Source organism: Arthrobotrys flagrans, assembly GCF_004000055.1.
Source record: "Arthrobotrys flagrans strain CBS H-5679 chromosome Unknown unitig_3, whole genome shotgun sequence".
Classification (NCBI taxonomy): domain Eukaryota; kingdom Fungi; phylum Ascomycota; class Orbiliomycetes; order Orbiliales; family Orbiliaceae; genus Arthrobotrys; species Arthrobotrys flagrans.
In genome coordinates, this window is record NW_027137547.1 from 4,723,583 (window position 1) to 4,749,422 (window position 25,840).

The 25,840-nt window shown below is 48.3% G+C and overlaps 10 protein-coding genes across 12 annotated transcripts; 4 read left to right on the top strand and 6 right to left on the bottom strand.

The window, feature by feature from the left end:
• Positions 1–410: 410 nt before the first annotated feature.
• DFL_002768 (uncharacterized protein) lies at positions 411–1,844 on the bottom strand (the record flags this gene model as incomplete). 2 transcript variants are annotated; one of them, XM_067631603.1, is made up of 8 exons in its annotated part: positions 411–535; positions 598–685; positions 853–919; positions 970–1,027; positions 1,099–1,150; positions 1,229–1,504; positions 1,560–1,660; positions 1,730–1,844. In XM_067631603.1, the coding sequence occupies 8 exons, from the start codon at positions 1,842–1,844 to the stop codon at positions 411–413; spliced, it is 882 nt and encodes a 293-aa protein (XP_067494133.1). The 2 variants fall into 2 exon arrangements, with proteins under 2 accessions (XP_067494133.1, XP_067494132.1); XM_067631602.1 differs by lacking the exons at positions 411–535; positions 598–685; positions 853–919 and having other exon boundaries at positions 976–1,034.
• A 1,635-nt stretch (positions 1,845–3,479) lies between these two features.
• DFL_002769 (uncharacterized protein) lies at positions 3,480–4,506 on the bottom strand (the record flags this gene model as incomplete). The annotated part of the gene is made up of 6 exons (XM_067631604.1): positions 3,480–3,547; positions 3,738–3,805; positions 3,969–4,001; positions 4,097–4,183; positions 4,261–4,271; positions 4,477–4,506. The coding sequence occupies 6 exons, from the start codon at positions 4,504–4,506 to the stop codon at positions 3,480–3,482; spliced, it is 297 nt and encodes a 98-aa protein (XP_067494134.1).
• Positions 4,507–6,483: 1,977 nt separating this feature from the next.
• Positions 6,484–8,176, top strand: DFL_002770 (uncharacterized protein; the record flags this gene model as incomplete). Its single annotated transcript, XM_067631606.1, has 7 exons — positions 6,484–6,645; positions 6,702–6,833; positions 6,904–7,694; positions 7,768–7,810; positions 7,894–7,908; positions 8,001–8,024; positions 8,105–8,176. The coding sequence occupies 7 exons, from the start codon at positions 6,484–6,486 to the stop codon at positions 8,174–8,176; spliced, it is 1,239 nt and encodes a 412-aa protein (XP_067494135.1).
• A 508-nt stretch (positions 8,177–8,684) lies between these two features.
• On the bottom strand, positions 8,685–9,544 carry DFL_002771 (uncharacterized protein; the record flags this gene model as incomplete). Its single annotated transcript, XM_067631607.1, has 2 exons — positions 8,685–9,301; positions 9,367–9,544. The coding sequence occupies 2 exons, from the start codon at positions 9,542–9,544 to the stop codon at positions 8,685–8,687; spliced, it is 795 nt and encodes a 264-aa protein (XP_067494136.1).
• Positions 9,545–9,840: 296 nt separating this feature from the next.
• Positions 9,841–10,977, top strand: DFL_002772 (uncharacterized protein; the record flags this gene model as incomplete). Of its 2 annotated transcripts, none has more annotated exons than XM_067631608.1 (1): positions 9,841–10,977. In XM_067631608.1, the coding sequence occupies one exon, from the start codon at positions 9,841–9,843 to the stop codon at positions 10,975–10,977; it is 1,137 nt and encodes a 378-aa protein (XP_067494137.1). The 2 variants fall into 2 exon arrangements, with proteins under 2 accessions (XP_067494137.1, XP_067494138.1); XM_067631609.1 differs by having other exon boundaries at positions 10,612–10,977.
• A 376-nt stretch (positions 10,978–11,353) lies between these two features.
• Positions 11,354–12,733, bottom strand: DFL_002773 (uncharacterized protein; the record flags this gene model as incomplete). The annotated part of the gene is made up of 2 exons (XM_067631610.1): positions 11,354–12,506; positions 12,624–12,733. The coding sequence occupies 2 exons, from the start codon at positions 12,731–12,733 to the stop codon at positions 11,354–11,356; spliced, it is 1,263 nt and encodes a 420-aa protein (XP_067494139.1).
• Positions 12,734–13,291: 558 nt separating this feature from the next.
• On the bottom strand, positions 13,292–16,203 carry DFL_002774 (uncharacterized protein; the record flags this gene model as incomplete). Its single annotated transcript, XM_067631611.1, has 4 exons — positions 13,292–13,343; positions 13,408–15,248; positions 15,303–15,764; positions 15,853–16,203. 4 exons carry the CDS (start codon positions 16,201–16,203, stop codon positions 13,292–13,294), a joined length of 2,706 nt encoding a protein of 901 aa, XP_067494140.1.
• A 1,145-nt stretch (positions 16,204–17,348) lies between these two features.
• DFL_002775 (uncharacterized protein) lies at positions 17,349–19,320 on the bottom strand (the record flags this gene model as incomplete). Its single annotated transcript, XM_067631612.1, has 4 exons — positions 17,349–17,716; positions 17,784–18,512; positions 18,570–19,218; positions 19,297–19,320. 4 exons carry the CDS (start codon positions 19,318–19,320, stop codon positions 17,349–17,351), a joined length of 1,770 nt encoding a protein of 589 aa, XP_067494141.1.
• Positions 19,321–20,739: 1,419 nt separating this feature from the next.
• On the top strand, positions 20,740–22,230 carry DFL_002776 (uncharacterized protein; the record flags this gene model as incomplete). Its single annotated transcript, XM_067631613.1, has 4 exons — positions 20,740–20,784; positions 20,846–21,106; positions 21,176–21,380; positions 21,443–22,230. 4 exons carry the CDS (start codon positions 20,740–20,742, stop codon positions 22,228–22,230), a joined length of 1,299 nt encoding a protein of 432 aa, XP_067494142.1.
• A 1,114-nt stretch (positions 22,231–23,344) lies between these two features.
• DFL_002777 (uncharacterized protein) lies at positions 23,345–24,988 on the top strand (the record flags this gene model as incomplete). The annotated part of the gene is made up of 5 exons (XM_067631614.1): positions 23,345–23,360; positions 23,439–23,552; positions 23,638–23,710; positions 23,797–23,869; positions 23,954–24,988. The coding sequence occupies 5 exons, from the start codon at positions 23,345–23,347 to the stop codon at positions 24,986–24,988; spliced, it is 1,311 nt and encodes a 436-aa protein (XP_067494143.1).
• Between the last annotated feature and the right edge of the window lie 852 nt (positions 24,989–25,840).

Consider the following 25,840-nt stretch of genomic DNA (forward strand, 5'->3'; position numbering starts at 1 on the left):
CCCCCTATGCGTCTGCGGCATATCCGTCGACAATCTATCCAAATTACTAATAGAATCGAATTACTATGCCTCCTAGCAATATGTAACAGTTTTGGAACCAATGAATCCGTAGAGTCGATCACGGGATGGCGAATCACGGTTACAGGTGATTTTAGGGATCGAGGGTGGGATTCGTAGTGTGTTGCTCCCAACGGTGGGGTTTGGGGGGTTGTGAAGTCGTTGTGGCGTCTCAAGTGGCTCGGGCCGGAGGTGCCGGAGGGGTATCCTTCTTCCTCTTCTCCCTCAACATCTCCGAATCCACTTTCGCCACCGTTTTCGGGAGCTGGGTTATCTGCGCCCGGCACGGCGGGTGCCGCTTGAAGGGGACGAAGGACTAGAGGATGAGGTGACCGATGATACAAAAGTCGACATCAAATCTTGCTGTGACTCTGCGGCGTTTTGTCACCCGTGTCCTGTCCGTGCGGCCGTTTGCGATGCTGGAGTTTTCGGTCAGAGTATTTGAGTGCTGGGATGGTAAGTTTATCCAACAGCAGGACTGTTCTCACAGTCAGTCATAATAGGTCTCAAGAATGGGAAGGAGAAAGAGAAGATACATACGCACGAGAACAACATCATCATCATCGGCACCACCCGAGGACTCGTCACAAACCCATCCATCCTCGTCGCCACCAATCCAATCGCCGCCCTATAAGAAACATGTAACCACTCATATCTATCCTTCAGCCGCTTCATCAAATACGTAAACAGCGCCACAATCAACAAAAACCCTCCAGCGGCAACGAAGAACCGTACAACCACAAGATTGTATCTCCTCGAAAACCTTTCGAATTTTCTATCACCATTGATCGTTACCAGCCGGTGCTTTGATATGATACCCGCTGAAGATGGCGTATGCGCAAAGATCCCGGAGTTTATCAATCTGGTTTCCGATAAAAGTAGCATCATCGCTATCCCGGGTTAAACAGGAACGCCGGTTCAGAAGCAACGATCTTTGCGGTTTCTTCGGGGAAGAAGTCGTTGGTGACGTCTGATGCCTTGCCAGATCATTAATTGTTGTTGACCTTCGACAAAGAGGATTACGGCGAAGTGGAGGATTACCCAAAACGGTGCTGTAGACGTAATTTGGTTCGTCGTCGAAGTAGAGCAAGTACTGCGGTTTTTTTTAAAAAAAACAATTCTCAGAAAGACGGACAAAAGAGAGATATTTAAGCCCGGGGAAAGAACATACGATACGGAGGATACCGGATATGGCTCTTCCGGATAATGTAGGCGACCGACTCGTCGCGCCCACACCCTCGTTTGTGAGACTCGTGGCACGGCACGAGCCGATAATACCCTCGCCCGTGACGATGAGGGTAAGCAATCCCATCAGATGGGTACCCTTGAACCCCACGATCTCCCACCTGAGGGATATGCTGAGGACGAGGATTGCTTCGAGACTTAAAACTACGTACCGGCCGATGTAGCCTTTGGTGTTACCCGTTGCGGAGAATGAGAACGCTAGCTAGGGGATATAAAAAAAAGATGAACATGAGTATTGACATTAGGAACGATGGCACCTCGGTCTTTGTGTGTTCCACCATACTACGGAGTATTGGATTGCGATTGCGAATCCGGATGCGAATAGTAACAGCGAGAGTGTTTGAACGCTTGCCAGTTTCTAGAAATCCGATTGTCATTAGTATATATTTTCGATGGGATAAAGGAGAAATGGGGGATAAGAACATACCGTTCGGGATATCTTGGATCGAATTTGGAGTCGATAGAACCCCACCGTGACACCAATTCGCTGGATCAAAATATCCCTTCCGAACCGCAAATCGAACAATGCGGCTCGTAGCCATGTAAAGCACAAGATGGCAAAGTACCCGATATACGATTGCAATGCTATCATCGAAAAGAATACGCCATTAGTAAACCCGAACCCCCTGTTTCTTCTCCCCACCTCAGGGGGAAATCATTAATCTGATGCGAATCCGTAAACGTCGTCAAATTCGCCACAAAGAATAAATCACAAGACAACTCCACCCACATAGCCTCCGCATGCCGTGTCCGTACTTTCTTCTCATCGTCAACAAGTGCAGATGTCGGAATATCCTCCTCCGGCTGTTTTTCTTCAAGCGGGACAGCGACGGCGGGTATTCTCGCTTTCTCGAACACCCCTTGATAATAACATTGATACGATCGTTTGCACGAAAAATTGGGGTTAACGAAAGCGAGAGGGCGAAGATCACCCTTTTACGAAAATGAAAAGAAAGAAGTGGCTAAATTGAGAACATAAGTGGCCGTACAAAAGTAATCTATTTGCGCTAGTTTTCTCGAACGTTTTCCGTTGCGGTCGTTATATGGTCACGCGAGAAAATCCTGAGGTAGGTAGCTCGGGTCCGAGCTAGCTTGTGGGTGAGGGGGTTTCCGTTTTTCTTTGCGAAGGCATGGGGGTGTTTGTTATTGCTTCGGCTGCTGCGGGGTTTGAGGTGGTAACGAAGGGCGGAACATTGGATATAAAGATCGAGTAGTTCCTGGACTGAAATTTATAGGAATAGTTTTCGTAGGCTCTCCTTGTGATTGCACTCCGGTAATACTAGTTTTGGATGCTATAGATGATGTTGACTGTCTCCCAAGCGAGGTATTCTGAAAGGTAGTTCCGAAGGTCATCGCAAGAGCAAAACTAACAGTTCCTTCGGGACCCATTGCAGATAAGAGGAATCAAAGGACGGGAATGTGATCCCATGTGGTTGAGAAGGATGGGAGACGAGAGTGGCATTGAGGAGGTGAAAGAGGAGCCTGCACGCCCACCACGGAATCGCTCCTTTACCGTCTCCGGTTTTCCCTCGATCTCCTCTTTTTTCTTCGAAGCTGTCAATTCAATTTCCTTGATGTTTTATATCCCTCACCCTGGCACCTCAGCTTGCAAAAAGCTTAGCTTGAAGAAAGCAAGCTCCAAGCTCCCAGAGCTAGCTAGCTTACGAGGCGGGTAGCTTGTACCGAATCAAGAAGCGGAGCTATGTCGCGCCCTGAATTTTGGAAAGGACCACCCTTGGTTCCAGGTCTCACGGCCTGATTTCCAAAAAGCTTAAAAATTCATACACGATATGGTGCTTGCGATCATGCATCTGTGGTAGCTTTCCTGCTGTCGTTGATTGTGGCTGTGTATTTGCACCTCTCCTTTTTGAAACGGGTGTTAAAACGCATTCGATGCAGCAGCTAGAGCTCGCGGTGTTGCATTATGTCTATTTCGAGCTGAAAACGGAAGTGGAGAGGGTAGCTAGGCGAAAAAGTATTAAACCGAAGAGGGGCTTTTTGATTTCCTCGAAAGCGCGAAATCCGAGGATTATGTCGAATTTTAGGATGTCTCTTTAAACCAAAGACGTTTCTCGACAAAGAGATATGGAAGAGAGGGGAAGGTTTCTAGCCAACATTTCACACATATGCATAAAAAATGGGAGAAAAAAAAAGACAACAGCAACCTTTTATGCCATTCATTGCGAAAACATCTTGATGCTTTGCGTGATCGAATCTCGTAATTCTCGCCTGTCACACACGAATCCTGGTAAACAGTTTAGCAATTTCCCATGCATATGTAGGGCGGCGCACCGTTAACATTTCTCAATCCTGGTTGGTCGGCGGGGAAAAAAAACTCTTCTCTTAACCAAAAAAAACGTGGGCGGAATGTATGGGTAAGAAGAGATGTGTTGCAGATGTGTTTTTTTTTTCCAAGGTGAGCTCGCTTGTGTTACCTTGGATTTTCTTGCTCTCGACTCTCTTTTTTTCCGGGTGCCTTTGAGGTCGGGATCCTTTGAGATGCCTTCGAAAGCAAAGGATTTGTTAGAGATGTTGTAAATTTGGGAACGTGATCGATTGGGTTGTGTAATTGGATGTCATTCTTGGTGGCGAAAAAGCTCGAGGTGAATACAGAATTGCGGGGAGCGTCCGTCAATGCAATATAAAGGCACATGCTATGTCCTCACACGAACGAGCTTGGCTGGCGGGATGATAACAAGCTTAACCAATTTATTCAGCTTAGAACATTCATAAGCTTGCACATTTTTAAGCCCGTTGAAATTAACGGAGGGTGCAAGTTATAAATACGACGCACGTGAATGGCTGACGGCGCCGACCGCTGCCTCGATCCGAGACCGTGTCGACCGTTTTAAAAATCCATCTTTGCCGTTTCAAAAAGGCACTAGGGTAGAAATCATCAGACAATCATAGACCTCGTTAACATGTTTTATTGATAGTTAGGTTTAGATCGTATAAAACCTTTCTTGTGACTATGGAATCAATAAAGTGCCTTTCCGATATGCATATAGGAACAGTAGCTGGTTAACTCTTGAACGAAAGGAATTCGGAGATTCTGCTACGAGGAAAAGGCATCGAGGGAGATCTGGATGCAATTCTTAACCTGAATGGCATTCTGGGGATTTGATTTTCGGTCAGTGACGTTGTGAGAACGAACTTTCAAAGTTGTAGATGTACATTGGGACCTTTGGATCGAGCTCGGTCCATACGTAGGGAAGATCCTGCGGAATGAGGTTCTAATTTGAGCTTGACTGCTAATATATATATGTGAGATTGGATCCGATGGAATCACTGAGATTCTTAACACTATCTCGGGTTTTAGGAAATATAACCCGCTGACCAACCTATAGTAGAATACTACTACGTCGGCGGCGCCTGGATCTAGATCTTTACCGTCCGGTAAGCCCACGGAAATGATCTGAACCGGCGCCTATAGCTCGGCTAGAGAAGCCCATGGCATCCAAGAAACAACCTGGAAAAGAATCCCTCGCCACTCTGCCTTTCCCATAGGTCAAAATATCGATATCACTCCACTGACGCAGGGCTAGATGCAGTTTGGCGAAAGCTTAGTTGGAAGTGGGTCCGGACGAAGGGCTCATCGAGGCGATATGGTATCCTGGTGAATGGAAGTTCTGCAAGAGACCCTTTTCAGCGTGCGGGGAAAGGTAAGTCAAGGAACCTTTGAACCTGGGGGAACGCCACTGTTCCGACGTGCGACGTCTCCAAATCTCGCGATGGTGTTACATTTCTAGTAAATTGCCGTGTTTGATTCGTTCGGGCCTAGGGATATCTAGTACGAATACGTTACCACATTGTTAAGTAATCCAGAGGCCGCTATGTCGTTAACGGCAAAGAATCTTCTGACACGAATCGAAAGGATATCCTCCTTCACATGACATTGCGCATGATGTATGAGGGATATATTTTTGCATAAATACCCACTCTGGGGAAACTTCGCGGAGGTTATCACTGATAAGTGAAGACAAAAGAGGATATCTGGAGCAACAAGCACAAGCCAAGCTTCCTATGATAGATAAGTGTCGTCTCGAGACGGTGGTGCGTTGCATGTGAAAATTTCTGGAGGAGTAGCCGAAACCATCAGTCGCACCTTGACCGGGGGGGCTTCGAGCGCCGCCCGACTGCCAGAAAATCACGAGCAAGCTCGAACCGGAAGTGGTACCTTGCATTCTTCTCGAAGGAAAAATAGGAAGACCGAAATATGACGGCATCGGGATCAGTTGAGCCCTGCATGGGGGACACGAACATGGCATCTCGGTTGTGCGGTCTAAAATGAAAATGCTGATAGTCAGATGTCATATGCAATATGTTCCCTCGATTTTGGATTTCTGGCCGGGAGGGCGTCATATAAAACCCGGTGCGGGGACACCATTCTCATGTCATCTTTAGACGGTTTGGAAACCTTTGTAACGGCGAAGCAAGAAGCACCTTATCCTCTCACCACCGGGCCTCGCCTTTTTAATTTCCAGATTGCCATCCCGTTTTCCTGAGAACCTTCTGGCTAAGATCTGAGCTGCACCGAGTGCTCTCGAAGGAATTCCTCGCAGATATCATATTAATTAAGCAATCCAGACGTAATACAACCGACACAAGCCGGCACCGGACACCAGCGTCTGCATCTGTGCAGCGACAAGAGCAACCTCTATATTAAGAGATTGAGGGATTTTAATAGGCGGAGATTCATTGGTTCCCGGCGACAGCACCAACTGTGGAGTTAGCTTACCCGCGTGTGCGTCCTGCAGCGTACTACTTGCTCCGCTCGCTCCCTTGTTGCGTAACAAACGCCGCAGCACCGAACGCAACCAGACAAAGCAAGTCGAGTCGGGGTTTACGTGACGCCTTGGAGTTAGTTAGACCTGGAACTTGAAACCACAGAGTGAGTGAAGGACCAAGAGCGAGTGAGTCGACTCGGAGAGAATTGCTTGCTGTTAGTGCATGGGAGGGGGGATTTCATTAGCTGATCAGAACGAAAGAAGTTATACTTAGTGCGTCGGTGAGAAGGCGAATAAAAAGAAAGAAAAGATGCATTCCTCGAAGCTAAAAACGTCAACATCCTCCTCCTCCACACCGTCATTACCATCGACAACTTACTCGAATTCGCATTCATTTTCTGCTCAGCAGCGTCTGGCCTCGATTTCTAACCACGTCAACCCGTCGAATAACAAAATGGCCTCGGCTTTCGATACCATTACTATGGCCCCAACAGACCCATTATTTGGGCTGATGGCGGCCTACAGAGCGGACACTTTTGACAAGAAGGTCGACCTTGGAATCGGTGCATACCGAGACGACAACGCCAAACCATGGGTTCTTCCCGTCGTCAAGAAGGTGAGTCCTTGCTTGTTTGCTTAATTTGGGCGATAAAGGTTGCTAACAGGCAGAAGGCCGAGGAAATAATCCGCAACGATCCTGCTAAGAACCACGAATACTTGCCAATCGCCGGTTTGGCCTCTTTGACCTCCGCTGCTGCCAAGCTGGTCTTTGGCAATGGCAGTCCTGCTATCAATGAGAAGAGAGTATGTGTGCGATATATACAACTTCAACGGCCCTATATCTAGGCAGTTATCTGACGTTATTGTCGTCTAGGTCGTCTCGTACCAAACCATCTCCGGCACCGGTGCCCTCCATCTCGGCGCCTTGTTCCTCGCGAAATTCTACCCCAGACCGGACAACCAGTCCGTCTACCTCTCGAAACCAACCTGGGCCAACCATCACCAGATCTTCCAGAACGTTGGTCTTCCGATTGCAGAATACCCTTACTTTGCTAAGGATACCTGCGGTCTGGATTGGGAAGGCTTGACCGCTTCCCTTCAAACCGCCAAGCCCGGATCGATAGTTTTACTCCATGCCTGTGCTCACAACCCCACTGGTGTCGACCCGACCCAGGAACAATGGAAGGCTATTGCGGAAATCATGAAGGCCAGGAGCCTGTTCCCCTTCTTCGATACCGCCTACCAGGGTTTCGCCTCCGGAGATCTCGCAAAGGATGCTTGGGCGATCCAGTACTTCATCGAACAAGGGTTTGAGCTCTGTGTCGCCCAATCGTTTGCGAAGAACTTCGGTCTTTACGGCCAGCGTGCTGGATGTTTCCACTTCGTTGCTGCCCCCGGACCCCATGCGGAGGATCTAGCTAAGAGAGTTGGCTCGCAGCTCGCCATCCTGATTCGTTCCGAGATCAGCAACCCGCCAATCTACGGAGCCAAGATCGCATCGACAGTTCTCAATGATGAACAATTGTTCGAAGAATGGAAGCAAGACCTGTGCACCATGAGCGGTAGAATCATCGATATGCGAAAAGCCCTCCGAGATAAGCTGGTGGAGCTCGGAACGCCAGGAAACTGGGATCACATCACAAGCCAGATTGGAATGTTCTCCTTGTAAGCACTAACTCCGGCGTCGGGGGAATGTACATGCTTTTTATAGCACATCGGCTGATAACCATGACTGTAGCACCGGCCTGTCGGAAACGCAAGTACTCAAGATTAGAGAAGAGGTAAGCTCTAGCTGTCTTAGAACAAGCTCCACCTTCGCCGGAGCGATAGGGGATTTAGGCTAATTACAAATCTATCATTGTAGTTCCATATCTACATGGTAAGCTAGTCCCGGACCATCCGCGATTCTCGGAATGACTATTTTGCTGGGCCAGAACCTAAAAGATTGCTAACTTGTGACGTGATTTCAAGACCAAGAACGGCCGGATATCCATGGTGAGTGTTGTGTTGCATCTTCCTTATCGTTCTGACGTCTCCTATTGGTTGCTGACCAGAGCTCTTTCCTTCCAATTTAGGCTGGCCTGAATACCCACAATGTCGAGTACGTTGCGACGGCTATCGACAAGGTCGTTCGTGAGAGTTCTTGAATATCTACGCACGCTCGTTTGGACAGGGGAGGCCATTTTGGGGGGGTTGGATAATAGATTGGGGCTTTCAGCCGAGGCCTGAAGGCATTGGACCGGCTTTTATACGATACTTAATTAGACGGAATCTCTACTTGCATCTATATATACTATACAACTACTCATCGGGAGGTATAGTTCCTTGCTTGTTTTGGTTTGGGTTATACCCTCCATATGCACACTGTACATATAATACCATGAATAGACAGACCGCAGTCTCAGGACATCTACGTCAAACACCGGTACCGTTCAAGAATCTTCGTCAAGAAGAATCCGAAGACCACGGGCCTGTTCCCTTTTAACAAAAGATACGTTCCAAGGGACGCGTATATTGACCGACCATACGCTTGACTGGTATGCAAGCCTGTGAGTTCTATTGTTACAATTCTAAAGGCTAGTATCTCACCAACGCCGTATACGCCCGCCCATGCACAGAATACACCCCATATCGTACACGAGTCCGAGTGGACCTTTATTTCTTTTTCGTAGACTTCTCCTTCTTGTCCTTTTTTGATTTTTCGTTTTTCGACTTCTTCTTCCCCGCATTACCCTCCTTGGCCTCCAATTCTCGCTTTCTCTTCTTCTCCTTTTTCATTCGTTTCGTTTCCTCATCGTCGGCATCGTCAGCACCGTCTGTCTTTGGCGCCGGCGTGGCACTAGCTGACTTCTCGGCCTCATCGCCCGAGTCACCCGTCACCAACCTAACCCCGCCATCTTCATCATCATCGTCACTGCTGCTTTCGGCAGCCCTTTGTCCCAAAGGGTCCTTTACACCCTCTCCGAGCTCTCCGAGTTTCTCTTTCGCTTTCTCCTTTTGTAATCTGATATTCTCTGCACGTTCGACATCGTATTTATCGTTCCCTGCCAAAGCAGCAGATATAAACCTCCCGGCTGCGGCTTTATCCAGAACAAGGTTGTCGCGAGTATCCGCACGAGCTGAAGATGATGATGATGCAACCGGTGCCTTTTCTTCCTGCTTAGGTTCCTTGCTTTCTATGTCACGGATCTTTTGGAAGTATTGGCGGACGCGAGTCAGTTCTTTCATGATCGGGTGGTCGGCCGTTGGAGTAGCGGAGGTTTCGAGGTAGGCTGTAATTATAAATACACAGTTAGTACATCTCCATCGGAACCGATTCCATGGGTATGATGCGTACAGTAAAGTAACGATTCGAGGGCATATGTGGTGATGATGTAGAGTTTCGCCTTGTCGAACAAGGGCAGCTTTGATGCATGTTTCGGAAGGTTCTGCTCCAGCAGCGGCTTCAGAGTCTTCGAAATCGCATCGACATTATCCTCGAAGTCATCGAGGGCCGGCCATAACTCGGATTCCATCGCGGATAATCGGTGTCGTGCTAGCTATGGCTGTCGTCGCGAATATCGTGATGGGAAGTTGTCGCGGACCGTTCCAAGTTGGAGGGGAGCTTGCAAGCGAAAAAATATTTTAAGCCGCCTGTTGCGACCTCTTGCCTTAAACATGCCTTGCCTCCAAAACTTGACGGCCTCGAACGACCAACCCCACCAACATCCCTCCTCGTAAACGTCATGATCTAATACCAGCCTGCACTCTGGCTTCATCCGACGAAGGAAACAATGGCCCGCCCACCCATCACGCAGCCACTATCCAAACCATGAACGTCCTCCCGCGAATCCACATCCTCGGATCCGGCAACATCGGCTGCCTTGTCGCCCACTCCCTCCGCTCTCTCGCAAACCCCCCACCGGTCACTCTCCTCCTCCACAAAGCCGAGGTCCAACAGACATTCCGAAAATGTAGCAATCGCATCCGCGTCGAGCGGAATCGTATAGCCTCCCTCGTCGGTGGGTTTCAGCACGAAGTTACCGACCGTGCCGTGTTCGAATCATGGGCCTCGGCCTCTGCCAAACCGATCCAAAACCTCATTGTCACGACAAAGGCACACCAGACCATCCCGGCTCTTGAGAGTATCCGAGATAGATTATCCCCTGATAGCACCATTATGTTATTACAGAATGGCATGGGTGTGCTGGAGGAAGTTAATTCAACTATCTTCCCGGATGCAACGACTAGACCGAATATGGTCATCGGAATAACCAGCCATGGCGCACATACCATCCGTCCCTTCAACGTCATTCACGCTGGATATGGTAAAATCGACATGTCGGTTGTTCCACGAGAGCCGTTACCGAAAGGGGAATCGTACTCCATCGCCACACCTACCATACTCTCTTTCCCACAGGAAACGAGACCTTTCATCGAAACGCTACTGGAATGCCATGACTTGAGTTATGGGATTACAAGCTACCCGGAAATACTAGCGGTACAACTCGAAAAATTAGCAGTGAACGCGGTAATAAACCCGTTATCCGTTATGTTTAACTGTTATAACGGCCAGCTGGTGTACAACTTCCCGATATCGAGAATGCTGCGGTTGATTCTATTCGAAGTCGCAAAAGTCATCGCTGCGATGCCGGAATTGGATAATATCCCATCAAGGGATATAAGATTTTCTCCGGAGAGACTGGAGAGGGTCGTTATCGGAACAGCCAAGAAGACATCCGTAAATATAAGTTCCATGTTACAGGATGTACGGAGTGGTAAAAATACAGAGGTGGAGTATATTAGCGGCTACATTGTGAAGAAGGGTGCCGAGTTGGGGATTCCCTGCGCTGTCAACTTCATGCTCAGGGAGATGGTGAAGGCGAAGCTGGAGATGGTTGGTGCCAAGATAAGGGCGGATCTACCGTTAGAAGATCTAGACCGGGTACCATATAAAGAAACGCTGTAGGTATATCGCGCTGACTTCGGACTTTAACCCCGAAGTGTCGACCCATTGAAATCTATCATTGTTTATTGTATATATTGCTACTCTTTCGGGCATCTTCGGGCACAAGCTGGTGTTTATTGCTTGATCTCTGTAAATACGTCGCATTCGCTGAATAGAATTAAAGACACGTTGATAACGATCCGGTCGAGTTAACATGATCGGATTTAAAAGTGACCGCCCGGCGAAACCTAAAACTCCTGCGCTAATGCTAATAATTCCGAGAAAGAGACCAATGGCGATTATAATAATCACCGGTTAACCATCGCCGAAGGGCCGTAACTCGACAATATGCGATAATGAACACAAGCACCGAATCCCAAATCCTAGAAATCAATGCTCAACTGGTTCCCCACGAAGCTTTAAGCTTCACCTCACCGGTCTCGTCGTCGATGAATTTACCCCTATCCCAATCCCTCCCACCCTTCTCCTTGCTCCATTTGATCTTACTTTCGTCCTTCGTCGTATTGGTCTCCCACGCTTCTATAAAATCGGTATCAAAGCCTGCTGCCTTCAGACGCTCCTTCCCCTGTTGTTTCCACTTCTGCCGGTCACGGAGAGCTTCTAACGCTGCTTCCCAGTCATCCTCATCCTCCGGGTTGGTCGGAGTGACGTCCATTGTTGGGTCATAGGAAGGGTCAAAGCGGGCGTCCATCGCTGACGAGCCTGGAAGGCCACGCCCACGTGGTTTCGGCCCATCCTTGGACTTGGATGGAAGAGATGGACCGATTTCTGGTGATCGATTTGTAGATTTCTTGGCGAGATATTCTGCAAGTGGGTCTTCGTTGTCTTGAAGGGTTGATAAACGGGATATCTTTGATGAATCCGACCTCCTGCGTTTTCGGGGAGATCGAGAGTCGGAAGCCGACGGAGAACGTGATTTATGCCGTTTATGCGACTTGTGTTTTCGTTCATCTGGTGATGATGATCTTGATCTCGACTGCGACGGGCTTCTCGTTCTCGATCTTCTGGAACGATGGCTTCTCTTCGTTCGGTCTCGGCTTTTACTCCGTCGTCGCTCTTTATCCCGTCGATCTCTGCGGCTTCCTCGTTCCCGACTATAGCTTCTTTCCCTATCCCGATTCGACCGTTCCCGGTCTCTCTCCTTATCTTTACTCTTCTCTCCATCCCTTCTCTCACGCCTCGAAGCCTGTAGAAGTCGATCGATATCTCCAATCTCAACTCTCTGTCGTTTGGCCCCCTTCCTATCGTCATCTCTATCCCCCTTCCGCCGTTCTTTACTCCTACTCCTACTCCTATCCTTCCTCCTTGTCGATTTCGTATCAGGACTTCGGCTCCGACTACTTCTCCTCTCCCTTTCTCTTTGTCGGCCTCTCCCCTTACTCCTCCCATCCTCCCTCCTCAACTTCTCAAGCCTCAATCTGGCCTCCTCAGCTTCCTTGGCAAGCAACGCCGCATTATGCGAATCCGCTTCTTTTACCAAATTTTTTAGAAATCGGGTGTTTGGCTTCGGTGCCGAATTTGGTTTTTTCCTACAAATTTTTTTGATAAAAATTTATAATATTAGCTAACGTAGTTAGTTCTATCCGTTGACGCTTAATTTCCTATGGACGGAAGGCGAAAATCCGGGGTAAGGAAAACATACTCACCGATCCCCAGCAAAAGCTACGAGTCCGAACGCGGAGTATCGGAGCGACCGCTCGGTGGCTTCCTTTTTCAGAAGCGACGCGGCGAGAGCATCGGTGATTTCGTCGGACATTGTGCGAAATAAAAGGGTTGAATGTGCGAACCACGTTGAAGTGGATTAGCGGGAAAGTAAATCGAAGGAGAGGATGGTAAGTGGAAGGGGAAGGCGATTGGCGTTGAGTTTCGTCTGAATTTAAGACAGGTTAAGGCCCATGACAACGCACGGGAGCGTTGGATTTTGAAACCACCCTGCGTTTTCTTGGCAAGGTTGCACGGGAGCGCAGGGAATTCAGAGAGCTCGGGCGACTCGAATAGTTTATTAAGGCGCTCGTCTGGGTGCAAGTGCAGTCGCCGAAGTATGTTGTATATAGCGTCTATGTACAAGAAAGAAAAGGAGGTCTATGGGTACAAATCGGACGAAAATGATCAGATTAAACCGTCTATTACGAACCCTTCGCAACCGCCGATACTGAAGATTGTGCAATATGCACGGGAAAGCTACTTCTAATTATAATCTAAAAATGTAAACAGCTCGAAGAGCTCAAATCAAGATCAAGATCAAAGTATATACCAGAATGCGGAATGCGCACGACCCAAAATCTAAAAAAAAAACCATCTCCTTCAAGATCTTTCATATATCAAAACCAATCTTATCTCTATTGTCGTCGATCACTCGGCCAAACCTATCCCAGAACCATTAGCATCTCCATCGCAAACCCTGCAGAGAAAGAAAGAAGGAATACTCACTCTAATAACAACCTAAAAAACCATACCTCAAAGTCTTCCTTCCTAAGCACTTTCTTCGCCCAACTCCTCCCCTGGCTTGCAACCTTCTTAATCCCCTCCTTCCCCTCCTTCTCCGCCGTGAAGTACCTGAGCACCTCAGACGACTCCGCCATATCCAAACTCAAGGGTACATAATGCACCCAAGGCACCAGCCAATCCTCGTGCCACTCTCTGAACAATGCCATCTTGAATACCGCGCTGTTGCTTAGTAAAAACGCATAGAACCGTCCACTGAAAGCGTTCCCATCGATATCCAGCAAGTACTTATGATTCCAAACGTACTGCTGATCGACCGCCTCGGCCGGCTTAAAGAAAGCTTCCTGTTCCTTGCAATCCTCTTCGTCGCACTGGCCAATATGCGAAAAGTGAACATCGATGAGAGACTTCAAGGTTTCCCGTTCGGCAGATTTAACCCTCCAGATGGTTTTTTTGTCGTTATTCTCCATTTCAAAGACCTGGCTGGTTTCGTTGAACGCGTTGAGGTGCATGACCACCCTTTGACGATGCTGATGTCTCCACCCTCCTCGCCGTGAAAACCCACCGGTGGTCGATCCACGCCAGAACAGTATATCCTTCTTTTGATCCCACGACATATCCTGCGTTTCATCGTATGAGACCTTACCGGCCCAATACCAGGGCGAAGGGTACACGAGATCGTTATAACACGACACTTTGCTTTGTGAGAATACCGGGAAGAGATTATGCGATACGTGGTACGCATTAGGCCGTTGGAAGAACCCGTGTCTTCGTCGCACACTCGGTTGTAGACAAACGTCTGTCGATGCTGTTCTATTCGTAATAAACGGGATCGGAACCATCGTATACTTTTCGAGTGCGTCCGGAGTTCCTTCCAATGGATCGCGAGCCGGTGTTCCGGGTGGACAGGATAACTTGCTGTTCCCCCAAATACTCTGATGCGCGAATTCGTTGAATCGAGTGTCATCTGTATCCTTGACCGGACCTTGCTCGTCCTTTGGGAACCCAGTGAATGTATTCATGGGAGTCCCTACGAACTCCATGCTCTTTGCTCTGGAAACAAGAGTACTCATTTCCTCGGTGGGGACTACGACCCTCGGCTCATCATGCGTATTAAACGCAAGATCCATATCCGGCAGCCATTGTCTAAAATTCTCAATCATTCCCACCGTAGCGGTACGCTGCCACTCCTCCCCATCAGAGGTATCAATCACAGCTCCATTTCGTAGTGAAAGCCTTAGGAGCGCCTGTGGGAACCCTAAAGCTTCCCTGGCCCTTTCTCTGATCATCTTCGGCGGCATGCCCCAGAACGGTTGGATCTGGTGGAATATGGTGTCATATTCGTCAACAAGTAGGGACTTTCGGGATACTGCGAATTCATACCACTTATCGAAGTTGGGAGGTGGGGCCATGCCGTATCTTTTCTTGTAGTTCCTTACCGCATCACGAAGAGAGGTGGATTGTCGCTGCTTCATAGCTTCGAATTCGTTGAGGCTATGTTCCATGAGATGCGCGATTGGATGGATATGTGGTGGAGGCGCCGTCGGCTGAGAAGACACGGCGGGGGTACGAGGTACGACGGAAATAAAAACTGAGAAAAAGATAAGTAAGATGAAAAACGTTCCAATGATGGCTCTTGTAGGTCCGAATCTTTGCGGTAAGATTTCTCGATTATTCGGAAGACCGACGAAGTGGAACGATGCGAGGATGAGGGCTGCTATCGTTCCGAATAGCTGGAAGGGAGAAGTCCACATCACCAATTGGCTTGCAATTAATGTTATTGAGAGATCGATCATACTCCCAGATGGCGAGGACAGTCTGGAAACCTAAGAATCATTAGCGACCCAGTCGTCAAGATCGATGATCAGGAGCTAGCTCACAAGTATCGGCATACAGAGCCATCTCAACCCACCAAGCATACCCATACAAGTAATCTTCGCAAGGTTGAACCCGGCCCACTGAGGAGCAGTATAATCCCTCAGCGATTTCTCAAAATACGTCGCTAGAAGCAAGAACCCGCCGGTTGCTCCCACGGCTGCCCTGAGATATCCGCTTGAGGCCAGCGACTTCAGGTCCACGGTTGCGCCAGGTAGGCCCTTGCTATCCTTCAGCGAACCGAGGCTTATATCCTCCAACAGCACGTATACCATCGATTGAAAGGCAATGTTCGATAAACCGATTGCCATCGAAGTATCCGGTATCACCATGGGCATCAGCGCAAGGAATGAAACCGAAGAAACCATCAATAGCAGCCTCTTCGACCCCCTCATAGAACCCTCCAATATCCCAGGTTCACCGAGCGTATAGTTTCGCAGAAATCTCGTTACTAGTGGTAGACCTGCCTATGAAGAACGAATGAATCCCAAAAATCTTGTTAGTATTCACTACTACTTCTCCAACACTCATACAAATAGGGTATAAATTACAGACCTTATTCCACCATGCCGCCTTCCCCGTCCAAGCCGGTCCCACCACCCTCTCACAAATTCCAGATAATAAGATACACCACACCAGCGCCGTCACCTTCCTCCTCGTCTTCCTATCGATCGTAACCTGTAACTCTCCATTTCTAGCCGCTTGCTTCCGTACCATAAACAGAATTACAGCAACAGTGCACCATGATATCGCAGACACAAGTAGCGAATGTAGTTCCGGTGTAAATATCGAGGTTACGAGGGTGGTGAGGAAGATATTGGTGATAAGGATGCCATTGGATTTTGGTTCCGAGCCGGAGGAGGACCCGGATATGCTGGTGAGGAGGTAGGAGTTTAGGATGTTCATCTGGGTGGGAAATGTGGGGGGTTGTGTCGTCGGTTAGGTATAGACGGATAGGGGAGATCCCTCCCCTGGGAGAGTTCTCAATGGGTTTGATAGGTCGCAGTACGAATTTAAAGTTCGAAATCGATACGCTTGATCCGCCGTCGCCTGTGGTATTTGGTATACCGGTAAGTGCTTTGATAAAAAGGAATTGGTGGTTTATTCCGCCCTCATGACCAGATTCGAGTTCGATTTGTATTCTCAGTTCGAGAATCGAGGGCTGTTGGTGAACTCGTTAGCTTCGAGACGCGAAAATGAAATTCTATTTTTCTCAAAAAAAGTCAATTGGCCGATAGTTTAACTTTGTAGGTAGCTGTCTCGAATTGATCGCGATAGGACAGATAGTCGAGTTCCGGGGTAGAAGTTCTGGAAATACAGAGTATCGTTCTATCGCTTGGTTAATAGGGCTAAATGCGAAAGTGATGTTCTGAACGAAAGATGTCAAAGGGCGACGCGCAACGGAGCTGAATGATACGGAGAGCACAGACCGGGGTCCCTGAAGCGTGGTATTTTGTGAAGCTAACCTCCTCAAAACGTCTCTTCAACGCATGGTATGGCCTGCATGGTTTGGAAGATGTTCCCAATTATTCTAGAAGTGTGGGATTTCGCCAAAGGGATGATGAGTAGCGGGCTATGAGGATAATAGATAGTATAGTACTAATTACTAAGACCCGAGTGGGTAGTACTACCGGATGGCTCATCCTCTTCGGAATCATTTTAACATGTTTTCTTAAATCTTTACAATTCGGAAAATAAAACATGAAAAATCAAAGCTGAATTCGTTTGATCCTTTTCGATAGTCTCCCGCTCAGCCTTCGAGAAGAGAAGGGTTGGCGTTGCGGTGGGTCATGGTAGTAAGTACAGGATGCGTAAGTAAAGAAACCGAAAATTAAGATATGATTCGACCTCATTTTGATGACAAACTTTGAAGTCAAACGATAGTCGCCAGGCTAGAGACAAGGGATAAGAGCGAATATTTAAAAAGCATTTTCTACGAAGGATCCGGTAATTCCTTCTCCCTCTTCTGCTTTCGCTTTCTCGTTCGACCATTCTTTCGTGATTTCTCATATGTTTGTTATCAATCCAAAAGTGTCAAGGTGGAGATACGCTCAAAGTTCGTAGGTGAGACCCTTTACCTTCCCTATGACTCGTCGGATCTGCGCCTCAGTAGCTTCGGACAAATGTTCAAGCCCAGTGGCGAGTGAGACACGAGATCTGGACCAATGGAAGATATTGAGACGCTGGTTGCACGAAGTCAAGTCATCGCTGTCTTCCGCCAGAAGGATAATTTTCATCCAAATGTTAACCGGAAGTTTCCCTGGGAGTTGTGGATCACTCCTGTATACTTTAGATCCCGAAGGCTTGGGGTCAAGTGTAAGACCCTTCAACTTCGCATTGATAGGTTCTTTGGTAGTGGGTGACACTGCTGGCGAATTCTCGAGCTTGAACGTGCCGTCAACGCTTGTTCTCTGAGAACCTAGATGATAGCGAGCTATGTTAGTGCTTGTGAGGTACACGATTCTAGGAAATGTTTGCAAACACACTCTTCGGTTCGATCTTCAATGTAGGTTCAAATCCGTCGATAGTAATAGGGCCTGCATAATCGACGAGAATTGCCCGGCTGACAACCACCAAACGCATGACTCTCTTCCACAACAAAGAGGCCTTGACACCTTGTGCTTTAAGCACGTTCAGCTGGATCCTGGCTCTTGAGCGGTCTAAACTATAGCGGGAATCATTTAACGCTTTGCGGCTCTTGGATGGGAAGGAGCTAGCGTTGAAGGAATCATCACGATCTTGTATGCTGTTCCTTCGGTTCTCACGTCGCCCTTCGTCACCTGTGTCACTAACCACCGAGCTTCGCCTCCGACCTTGCCCGTTCGTCATCAGCTCATCAACGGTAGCTGCGTCTTCATCCCTTCGTTCTTCAGCCTCTTTCAAAACCGTAAGACCCAATGCAGTTATCAACGGATTTTCGGTCAAGATGATGCCGCGACAGTTTGGTAGACCATCGTACTTGCGGAGCGTGGCGGCAAATGGTCCTTCTTTCAATGGCGGGAGATGTGGATGCAAGTCGGATGGCAAAGGATGCTCCGGGATAACATAGCTCATCCACATTGCAGAAAGATCGGTGGCGCCAATGTTCGACATGACGATGTATGGAATTCCACGGAGGCCATGGATATCTGCCGGATCACGAGCGGCATCCAAAGAATGTGGAGAGCTGGAAGGCAGCAAACCGCCAGAGATTGTGGTCCCAATGCTGGCTTTTCCTGTTTGGTACTGCATCAGTGCATGGTACGGTACCGATATGAATGAAATTGACTTACTGGAGGATTCGGCAATATTGTCCAGGTAATTGGTATGGGTATTATGTGGGGCCAGATAAAGATGGCCGCCAGAGGACCTGATGTCAAATCCTTCAACTGAGTAGTCAACATCGGTCAATTCATCGGCGGCGTCAGACTTCCCGGCGTGGCCAAAGTCATATGGAATGAAGATGGAACGTTCCAATGCGTAGACTTGGAAGAAAACTTCCACTGCAAAGTCACCTAGTGGATTGTGGGAGATTTTGAGACGTCTCACACACTTGAGATTGGCAAACGACTCCAAAAAACCAACCCAGTTCTCTAGATCTTCGACGCTAGCGATTTTAATGGTGTTGTGGCTGATATCAAGATCGCGAAGGTCTGGACAGACGGATATGGCTCGGCGTAGATGACGGAGAGATGAAGCGGTAAGTCCATTCCCAGAAAAGTTGAGCTCTTCAATTCGGGACAGTCCCGTTTCTGCTAGCTCGTAAAGTGCATCACAAACGATAGCAATGCCTTCCTCACCTAGCTGGCGTCCGGTAGCATCAAGTTCAACGACCGGGTCACGTTGAACAGCTGCAAGTTTTTTGTCTTCGCCAATCTTAGGAATCCTTTTCTGGATATCCCGTTGAATCGACTGTGCAAGCTTGACACCAGTTATTTTACGCTGCAGGAAATAGATAGTTATGTTAGAAGAGCATCATTGTATAGCTATTTCACGAGCGTTGGTTCGCTAATGACTTACATTGACGTAAGTTAACCTCCCCATGGCGGCAGTAATCCAGAGCTTGGAGGCTCAATAGCGAATGCTCGGGGTTCAGCGGGGTTGTGATCTCAATGGAAAGGTAATCGTTCTGTGTAGAGAAGATGGAGCTGGTTAGAATATGTGATATCAGAAGAAGTAGATAGTTTGCTTGGGACGCTCTAGAGTATGGAAGCTTAAAGGGTCAGGGGGATAGGGAGCTATACTATTCGTGACAGTACAAGGTGGGTTCGGACGGTCAGGTTTCGGAGAGTAATGGGGTAGGTGGGGAGTGAGGTCAGGTGAGATGATGTGACCGGTGAGGTTGATATAAATGATGTTTTACCGCAGGACTACAGGCTGTCTTACAAACTCGAAGCCCGACAAGGCCAAGTAGACACCCTCAATCGGGACTACCTGGCTTGATGAGTAGCTTAGAAAATGAGGAACCTTCAGTATTCAAGAAGACGAGTAGGTGGTTTCGACGTAATCAAGTTTGTTTAAGGGGAACGAAGCCGTTTGCTTTGTAAGAGATAGTTATGTTCAAGATCGGGATTGAGAGACACCCTCTATTGCCAAGGGGCGAACCAAATAAAGGACAACTGAGATGCGAATGGATTGCATGGGAATACCAAGACTCCAAGAAATCTACACCCCACAACTGTGCAGAAGTGGCTACGGTTTATAATACAGGAAATGCGCTTATAGATCGTTGTTATTGAAGACATGGAACTGTCACGATGCAATGCCCAACCTGTTAATGTTGCTTGGTTTTGTTGCTAACAGTATGACGACGACAATGGCACGGGCATGGTTAATGTTGTACAGCAACATCTTCTCGACCGAGCCGCCTTTGTTATAACTCCAGCTAATATTAATATTAACAAACCCAATGACGGGCCCCGCGGTGGTTGAGTCAAGCATGAAAATGCTAACATCCTTGGCCACGGGATGTCTCATTGTTTCATCGGGTAGCAACAGCAGCGACATATGCACTGTGGCAGTCTGCATGAGCATAAAGATGTTGTTGAACTGCGCCACCCAAAGAACCACATTGACCAAATAGTTAGTGCCCAATATGATATTAATATTGATGCATACCTGTTAGATATGTTATACACTGTGAAGGTACTTGGGAATCCGGAGTATATAAAACCACATTATTTCCTCCACGTTGTCGTCGGAATTGCGTTGTTTCAGAACATCCAACAAAGTGGCTCGTTAGCCTAATGTTGGTGGTTCGCGAATGAAACCTCTCCCCGAGCTCCAAGCTAGAAGTTAGTAGCTGCAGAATATCATGCAATGGCTTCACAACGATGCCTCCGCCGGCTCGCAAGACTTTCATGCAAGGAAACCGTTTCCGTTTCCTCTATATTTTCAAGATGGCGTCCGGCGCTTGTACCCCAATCTCGGCGGGTTCACCCCCACCACCTCACCCGACGGTCCATGACGTCCGTATCCCTCGGACAAAGCATTGCCAAAGCCATTGAGGTGCGACGACATTACATATACCCCTAGAAACATGCCTTTTGAATACGCTAACACTTGCTAGTCGACAGGGCCAATCAGTTTGATTCATTACATGAAGCAATGCCTAACTGGAAAGGGCGGGGGATATTATACTTCATCCCCAGACCCATTCGGCGAGGCCGGTGACTTTGTGACTTCTCCCGAGATATCACAAATGTTCGGCGAATTGATTGGTATATGGATCATCTACGAATGGATGTCCCAGAACCAATGCAACGGGAAGAAGGTCGTACTTATAGAACTCGGTCCAGGCAGGGGAACTCTTATGGACGATGCTCTGCGAGTCAGTTGTCCTATGAAAATTCTCTGGCCTGGTAATACGGAATACTAAAGTTTAGTACTACCATGGTAGGTAATGCGGAAGTTCGAACCATTTGCCGGGGCCGTCTCGAGTGTGAAGCTTGTCGAGGCAAGCGGTCCTCTACGAGATTTACAATGTGCAAAATTATGCGGAGAAGATCTCAAACCTCGATGGCAGGGAACCAATTGGACCGAAACTACTAAACATTTTGGCGCTCCGGTCACCTGGTACGACGATGTTCGGCAAATCTTACTACGTATGGCATTGCTATCTATCAACCTTAATATCATTTGCGTCGAGATTCTTACCTGAACATAGAACACGACGAGGCGCCCTTTTTCATCGCTCATGAGTTTTTTGATGCGCTTCCTATCAACGCCTTCCAAAACACGCCAGATGGCTGGAGGGAACTCCTGGTTGATATTAAAAAGGATAGCAAGCTCATCTTGCCCAACTCCGGGGAACCTAAAGAGCCTGAGTTCTGCCTTACACTTGCCCCAAAGCTGTCGGCTCCAGCACGAGCGCTTAATAGCCTCTCGCCCCGCTACGAAGCACTCTCGGGGATCCCTAATGCGATGGTGGAGATATCACCGGACTCGCATGGCTACATCATTCACTTTAGCAAGTCGATTCACCATGCGGGGAGCGGTGCCGCTCTAGTCATCGATTACGGACCCGCCAACACGGTCCCCATGAACTCATTACGAGGAATTCAAAGGCATAAAAGAGTCTCGCCGTTCGTCCAACCGGGCAAAGTTGACCTATCGGCTGATGTGGATTTCGGGGCCCTGGTAGAAACGGCCCTGAGACCTGACTTTAATGTTGAAGTTCACGGACCTGCCGAGCAATCTCAGTTTTTGTTTGGATTGGGCATCAAAGAGAGATATGAGAACCTTGCTCAAACGGCGGAGGGTAATCCGGAGAAATTGGCCATTCTGAAGTCGGGATTCGAAAGATTGACGGAGAGGGGCGGCCTCGGGATGGGGAGGATTTACAAAGCTTTGGCGATTGTTCCTGAGGCCGGAGGGAGGCAAGTCGCTGGTTTCCAACGGGAGGCTCCTGTTGAAGAAGCTCCTGTTGCTGGTGAGGAGCAACCCCAAACGTGAGCGATCCAAGAGCGTATATATGTAAGTTCGGAGTCCGGGCAGCTACACGGACAGGATACCAAGTTGATGTCACAATATAAGTGACTCCGTGAGCCATGGCTGTAATTAACCATGGCTCTTTTTGTATCAAATAAAACGCTGGGCTCCACCTTGGAATCCAAAAAGTATGCTATATTTCCAGAAAATCCTGTAGTTATATCGTCCGCTGCACATTTATAACACATTTGAAGCGACAGTATGTATATCGGTATTTATAAGGCAGTCTTAAGCTATCAAGTTGAGCCCAGTCTTAAGGCGACACCCTCCAGGACGCAGCACTTATAATATCGAAGCTTTGGGAATCGGTCAGTCGCATACAAGTGCTGCCGGAGCTGAGCTAGCGCAAGAGCTTTTCGAAACGTGATCGTATCCAGCTCTATTCTCGATCCAACTATATAAAATCCCACCAATGTCCTTCCCGTCGAACCAACATTCTTGACGTTGAAAACGATCGTAGCCTTGGCTGTGGCACCACCATGTGATATTTTTCGCGTTGATGAGCACCAAAGCCGCGGTTCCACTCCCCACAACCTTCAGCTCATGCACGAACCGTGACACTTCACGATATACCCCGGCCTGTGGTTTCTCCAATTGCCGTGCCGATAGCATAATCTGATTCCCTGGGCTTACCTTTTAAAAGAACCTCACATCACCGACTCGAGCTGTGTGATTCGCCAGGGATTCTGGTGTATACCGTCTAGGTCTTAGCATAGTCTCGTCGGTGCTTTAACAACGCTGTCGCAGCCGAGTTTGAGGCTTGTCGCGCCTTTAGTCCGCGGTTTAACCTGAACTCATCTTAGCGACATCTCACGATATCTTGGGAGCTCGGACGACTCGGCTCTTCGGTTTTATACCTGCTTTCTCTCCCTTTTTTTTTTTTTTTTTTTTCTGGTTCTGTGGCCGGCTTCCTACCGTGGTGCGGGCCTGGTTGATACTTGTGAGAATACCCTCACCCATTTCGCCACCATGGCGGAACATATCACAACGTCAAGCAACCATACTAACTTCCAAGTAACCATCCCAGTTACGGACCTAAACGCAATCTCCTTTCTATTTCAAATACCGTATATCCCGCATGGCGGACTCGGTCGGTACGAAACTACTCTTTAATCAATCATGCCCTCTAATATTTGTATCAATACTAACCGCCCAACCTCCCTTTCGCATAGATCGAGTATTCGTCCATGCCCTCAACACCGTCAAAAAGCTGCCGAGGTCGGGGTCCTCGCGGCCACCGCCAGAGGACAGATTAAAGCTATATGGATTATATAAGCAGTCAATGGGTGCGGGTGGACTTTTCCGTTTCGTATCACAATTATTTCGATATCGAGAGTGGAAAGACTGATGTGATGGGTTTACTACGAATAGAGGGCGACGTTGACGGCGTAATGCCACGGCCTACAGGGCTAAGCGATGAGGAGGTCACAGAAGCCAGAAAGTGGTATGTGATGCATGCCTTGGGGGTAGAAAAATCCACTCTTATCATCAGAGCGATATAACTAAATGTGGACCCATCAATCGCACTAGGGACTCATGGCACGAACAAAAGGGCCTGTCAAAGACCGAAGCCAAACGGCGATATATCACAACATTGATAGATGTATGAAAAGTCACCCCCACCCCATGCTATCTGCCAGCTACCCCTCAAACACCTTCCCTAACAAGATATCAATCACCTGGCCAGGCCATGCACCGCTTCGCCGTCACCACCCCAGATGCCAAAGAACTCGTCGCCGAACTCGAATTCGTCTGGGACCAAATCAAATCCAACCAAACTTCCTCTTCCTCCTCCACCACCGCGGCCCCGCAGCAGCAACAACAAGCCCTTCTGTCATCGGCCGCAACTACTCCGCGAAGACAACTCCCAAGTGGTTTATCACACTCTCAAAATATCTCCGCAGTAGGCTTGCAAATCCTCCCACCCATGAGCCCCACCGAGGAAGGGAGGCGGTTCATGAACTTCCCGCCAGTAGGGATGGGCGTCCAAACCGACTCGGAAGAAACGGGAAACCGCCCGGACACCGGTGATGACGACGAAGATGAAGATGAGCACTACGAAACAATGGATGAATTCGACGAAAACGGCTTACCAAAGGTCACATTCATCAACGAACCGGCAGGATTCAAAGAAGGCAACACTGGAAACCTAATGCGCAGTATCAACACCCAAACTGCCACTGGTGGAGGAGGAAGTGGTGTAGAATCAGACATCCTACGACAGAAGAAGCAACATAGCAAACATCTGAGTTCCTCACAATTCACCACGACCAAAAAGTCCCTAGCAGCACTATCGTCGACCGGATCGATGCCTCATACCAGCCCACAACAACAGCCGACGAGCGGACAAACCCCCCGAGAGAACGCCCACTACACACGCTGGAAACACCGTGTTGAAGTCGCACTTACGAAGATGACGGCGGAGGTGGCAGCGTTAAGGGAACAACTAGACGTCGCTAGAAATCTGAATTCAAACAGCGTGAACCTATCAAGGGGACGATTGAATTGGCTGAGAAGGTGGATCGGCTGGGGCGTATGGACGATGTTGAAACACATCGTTATCGATGCGATCATACTAGGCGTATTGGTGGTCTGGATGAGAAAGAGGGGGGATAAAAGAGTCGAAGGCGTCTTAGGATTACTCGGTGGGTTCTTAAGTGAGAGGCTGAGGTTAAAGAAAGGGGACGTCGGGGATGTGGGAAGAACATTTGTCATTGCATGAAGCGAATAGAGGCGAGCATTAGAAAGGGTTGTACGATCAAAGGGTGGTAATATGGTCTTTTTCCTTTTCTTTTTTTTGGTATAATAATATTTGGTTACGCTTGGGATATGAAAAACTTCCGTCTGATAGACTGACTGTATACACGATGCTGCCGTGCTGTTTTAGCATTTGTTCATTCTTCGATGTTTATATACTACTTGTTTTTTGTGCTTGCGGCCGTTGCATGCATGTCTTTTTCGTTAGAACTGGCGGAAAGTCGTCAACGTTAGATGGACAGCGTTTACATCAGGACTTGGGAATTTAGCCAGCACAGCGTTTTCGACGAGTCCTATCGTCGTGCGTTCTTTCTTGGATAGTGCAGTCTACTTTCTGCATCTTGCAGTTACCTGATAACCTATGGGGCAAGACCACGCATCGATGTCCTCTACGAATGTGAACCCGAAATAAAATGAGATAATGAGACCGTTAAAGTCCCAAGTTCGCTTCGAAATGCACGATTAAATATAGTACACAATGTATGCTGTAATACAGAACTCAAACCCCACTGCCGTTCACCGCTTCTAATAAAAACTTTCCATGAAAAAATGAATCAGTCGATATAAGTGGCGATAATAATCCATCAACCGTGCAACCTCTCAAGTGGTGGCGCCCGAGTCCGGGCTGGTGCTTCTTTTTTGTTTGCGAGTCAGCCGGATGCTTCTAGCCATGCGCAAACGCTCGAATGGAGGAAGTTCTGGTGGTATGGAACCTTCGTAAAAAGGTTGGCTCGGGCTTAGTTTCTTGGCATTTTTGGTGGGCTGTGCTCTACTGATCCGATCTTTCTCCTCTGGTTCCGGACTGGAATCAGTGTCC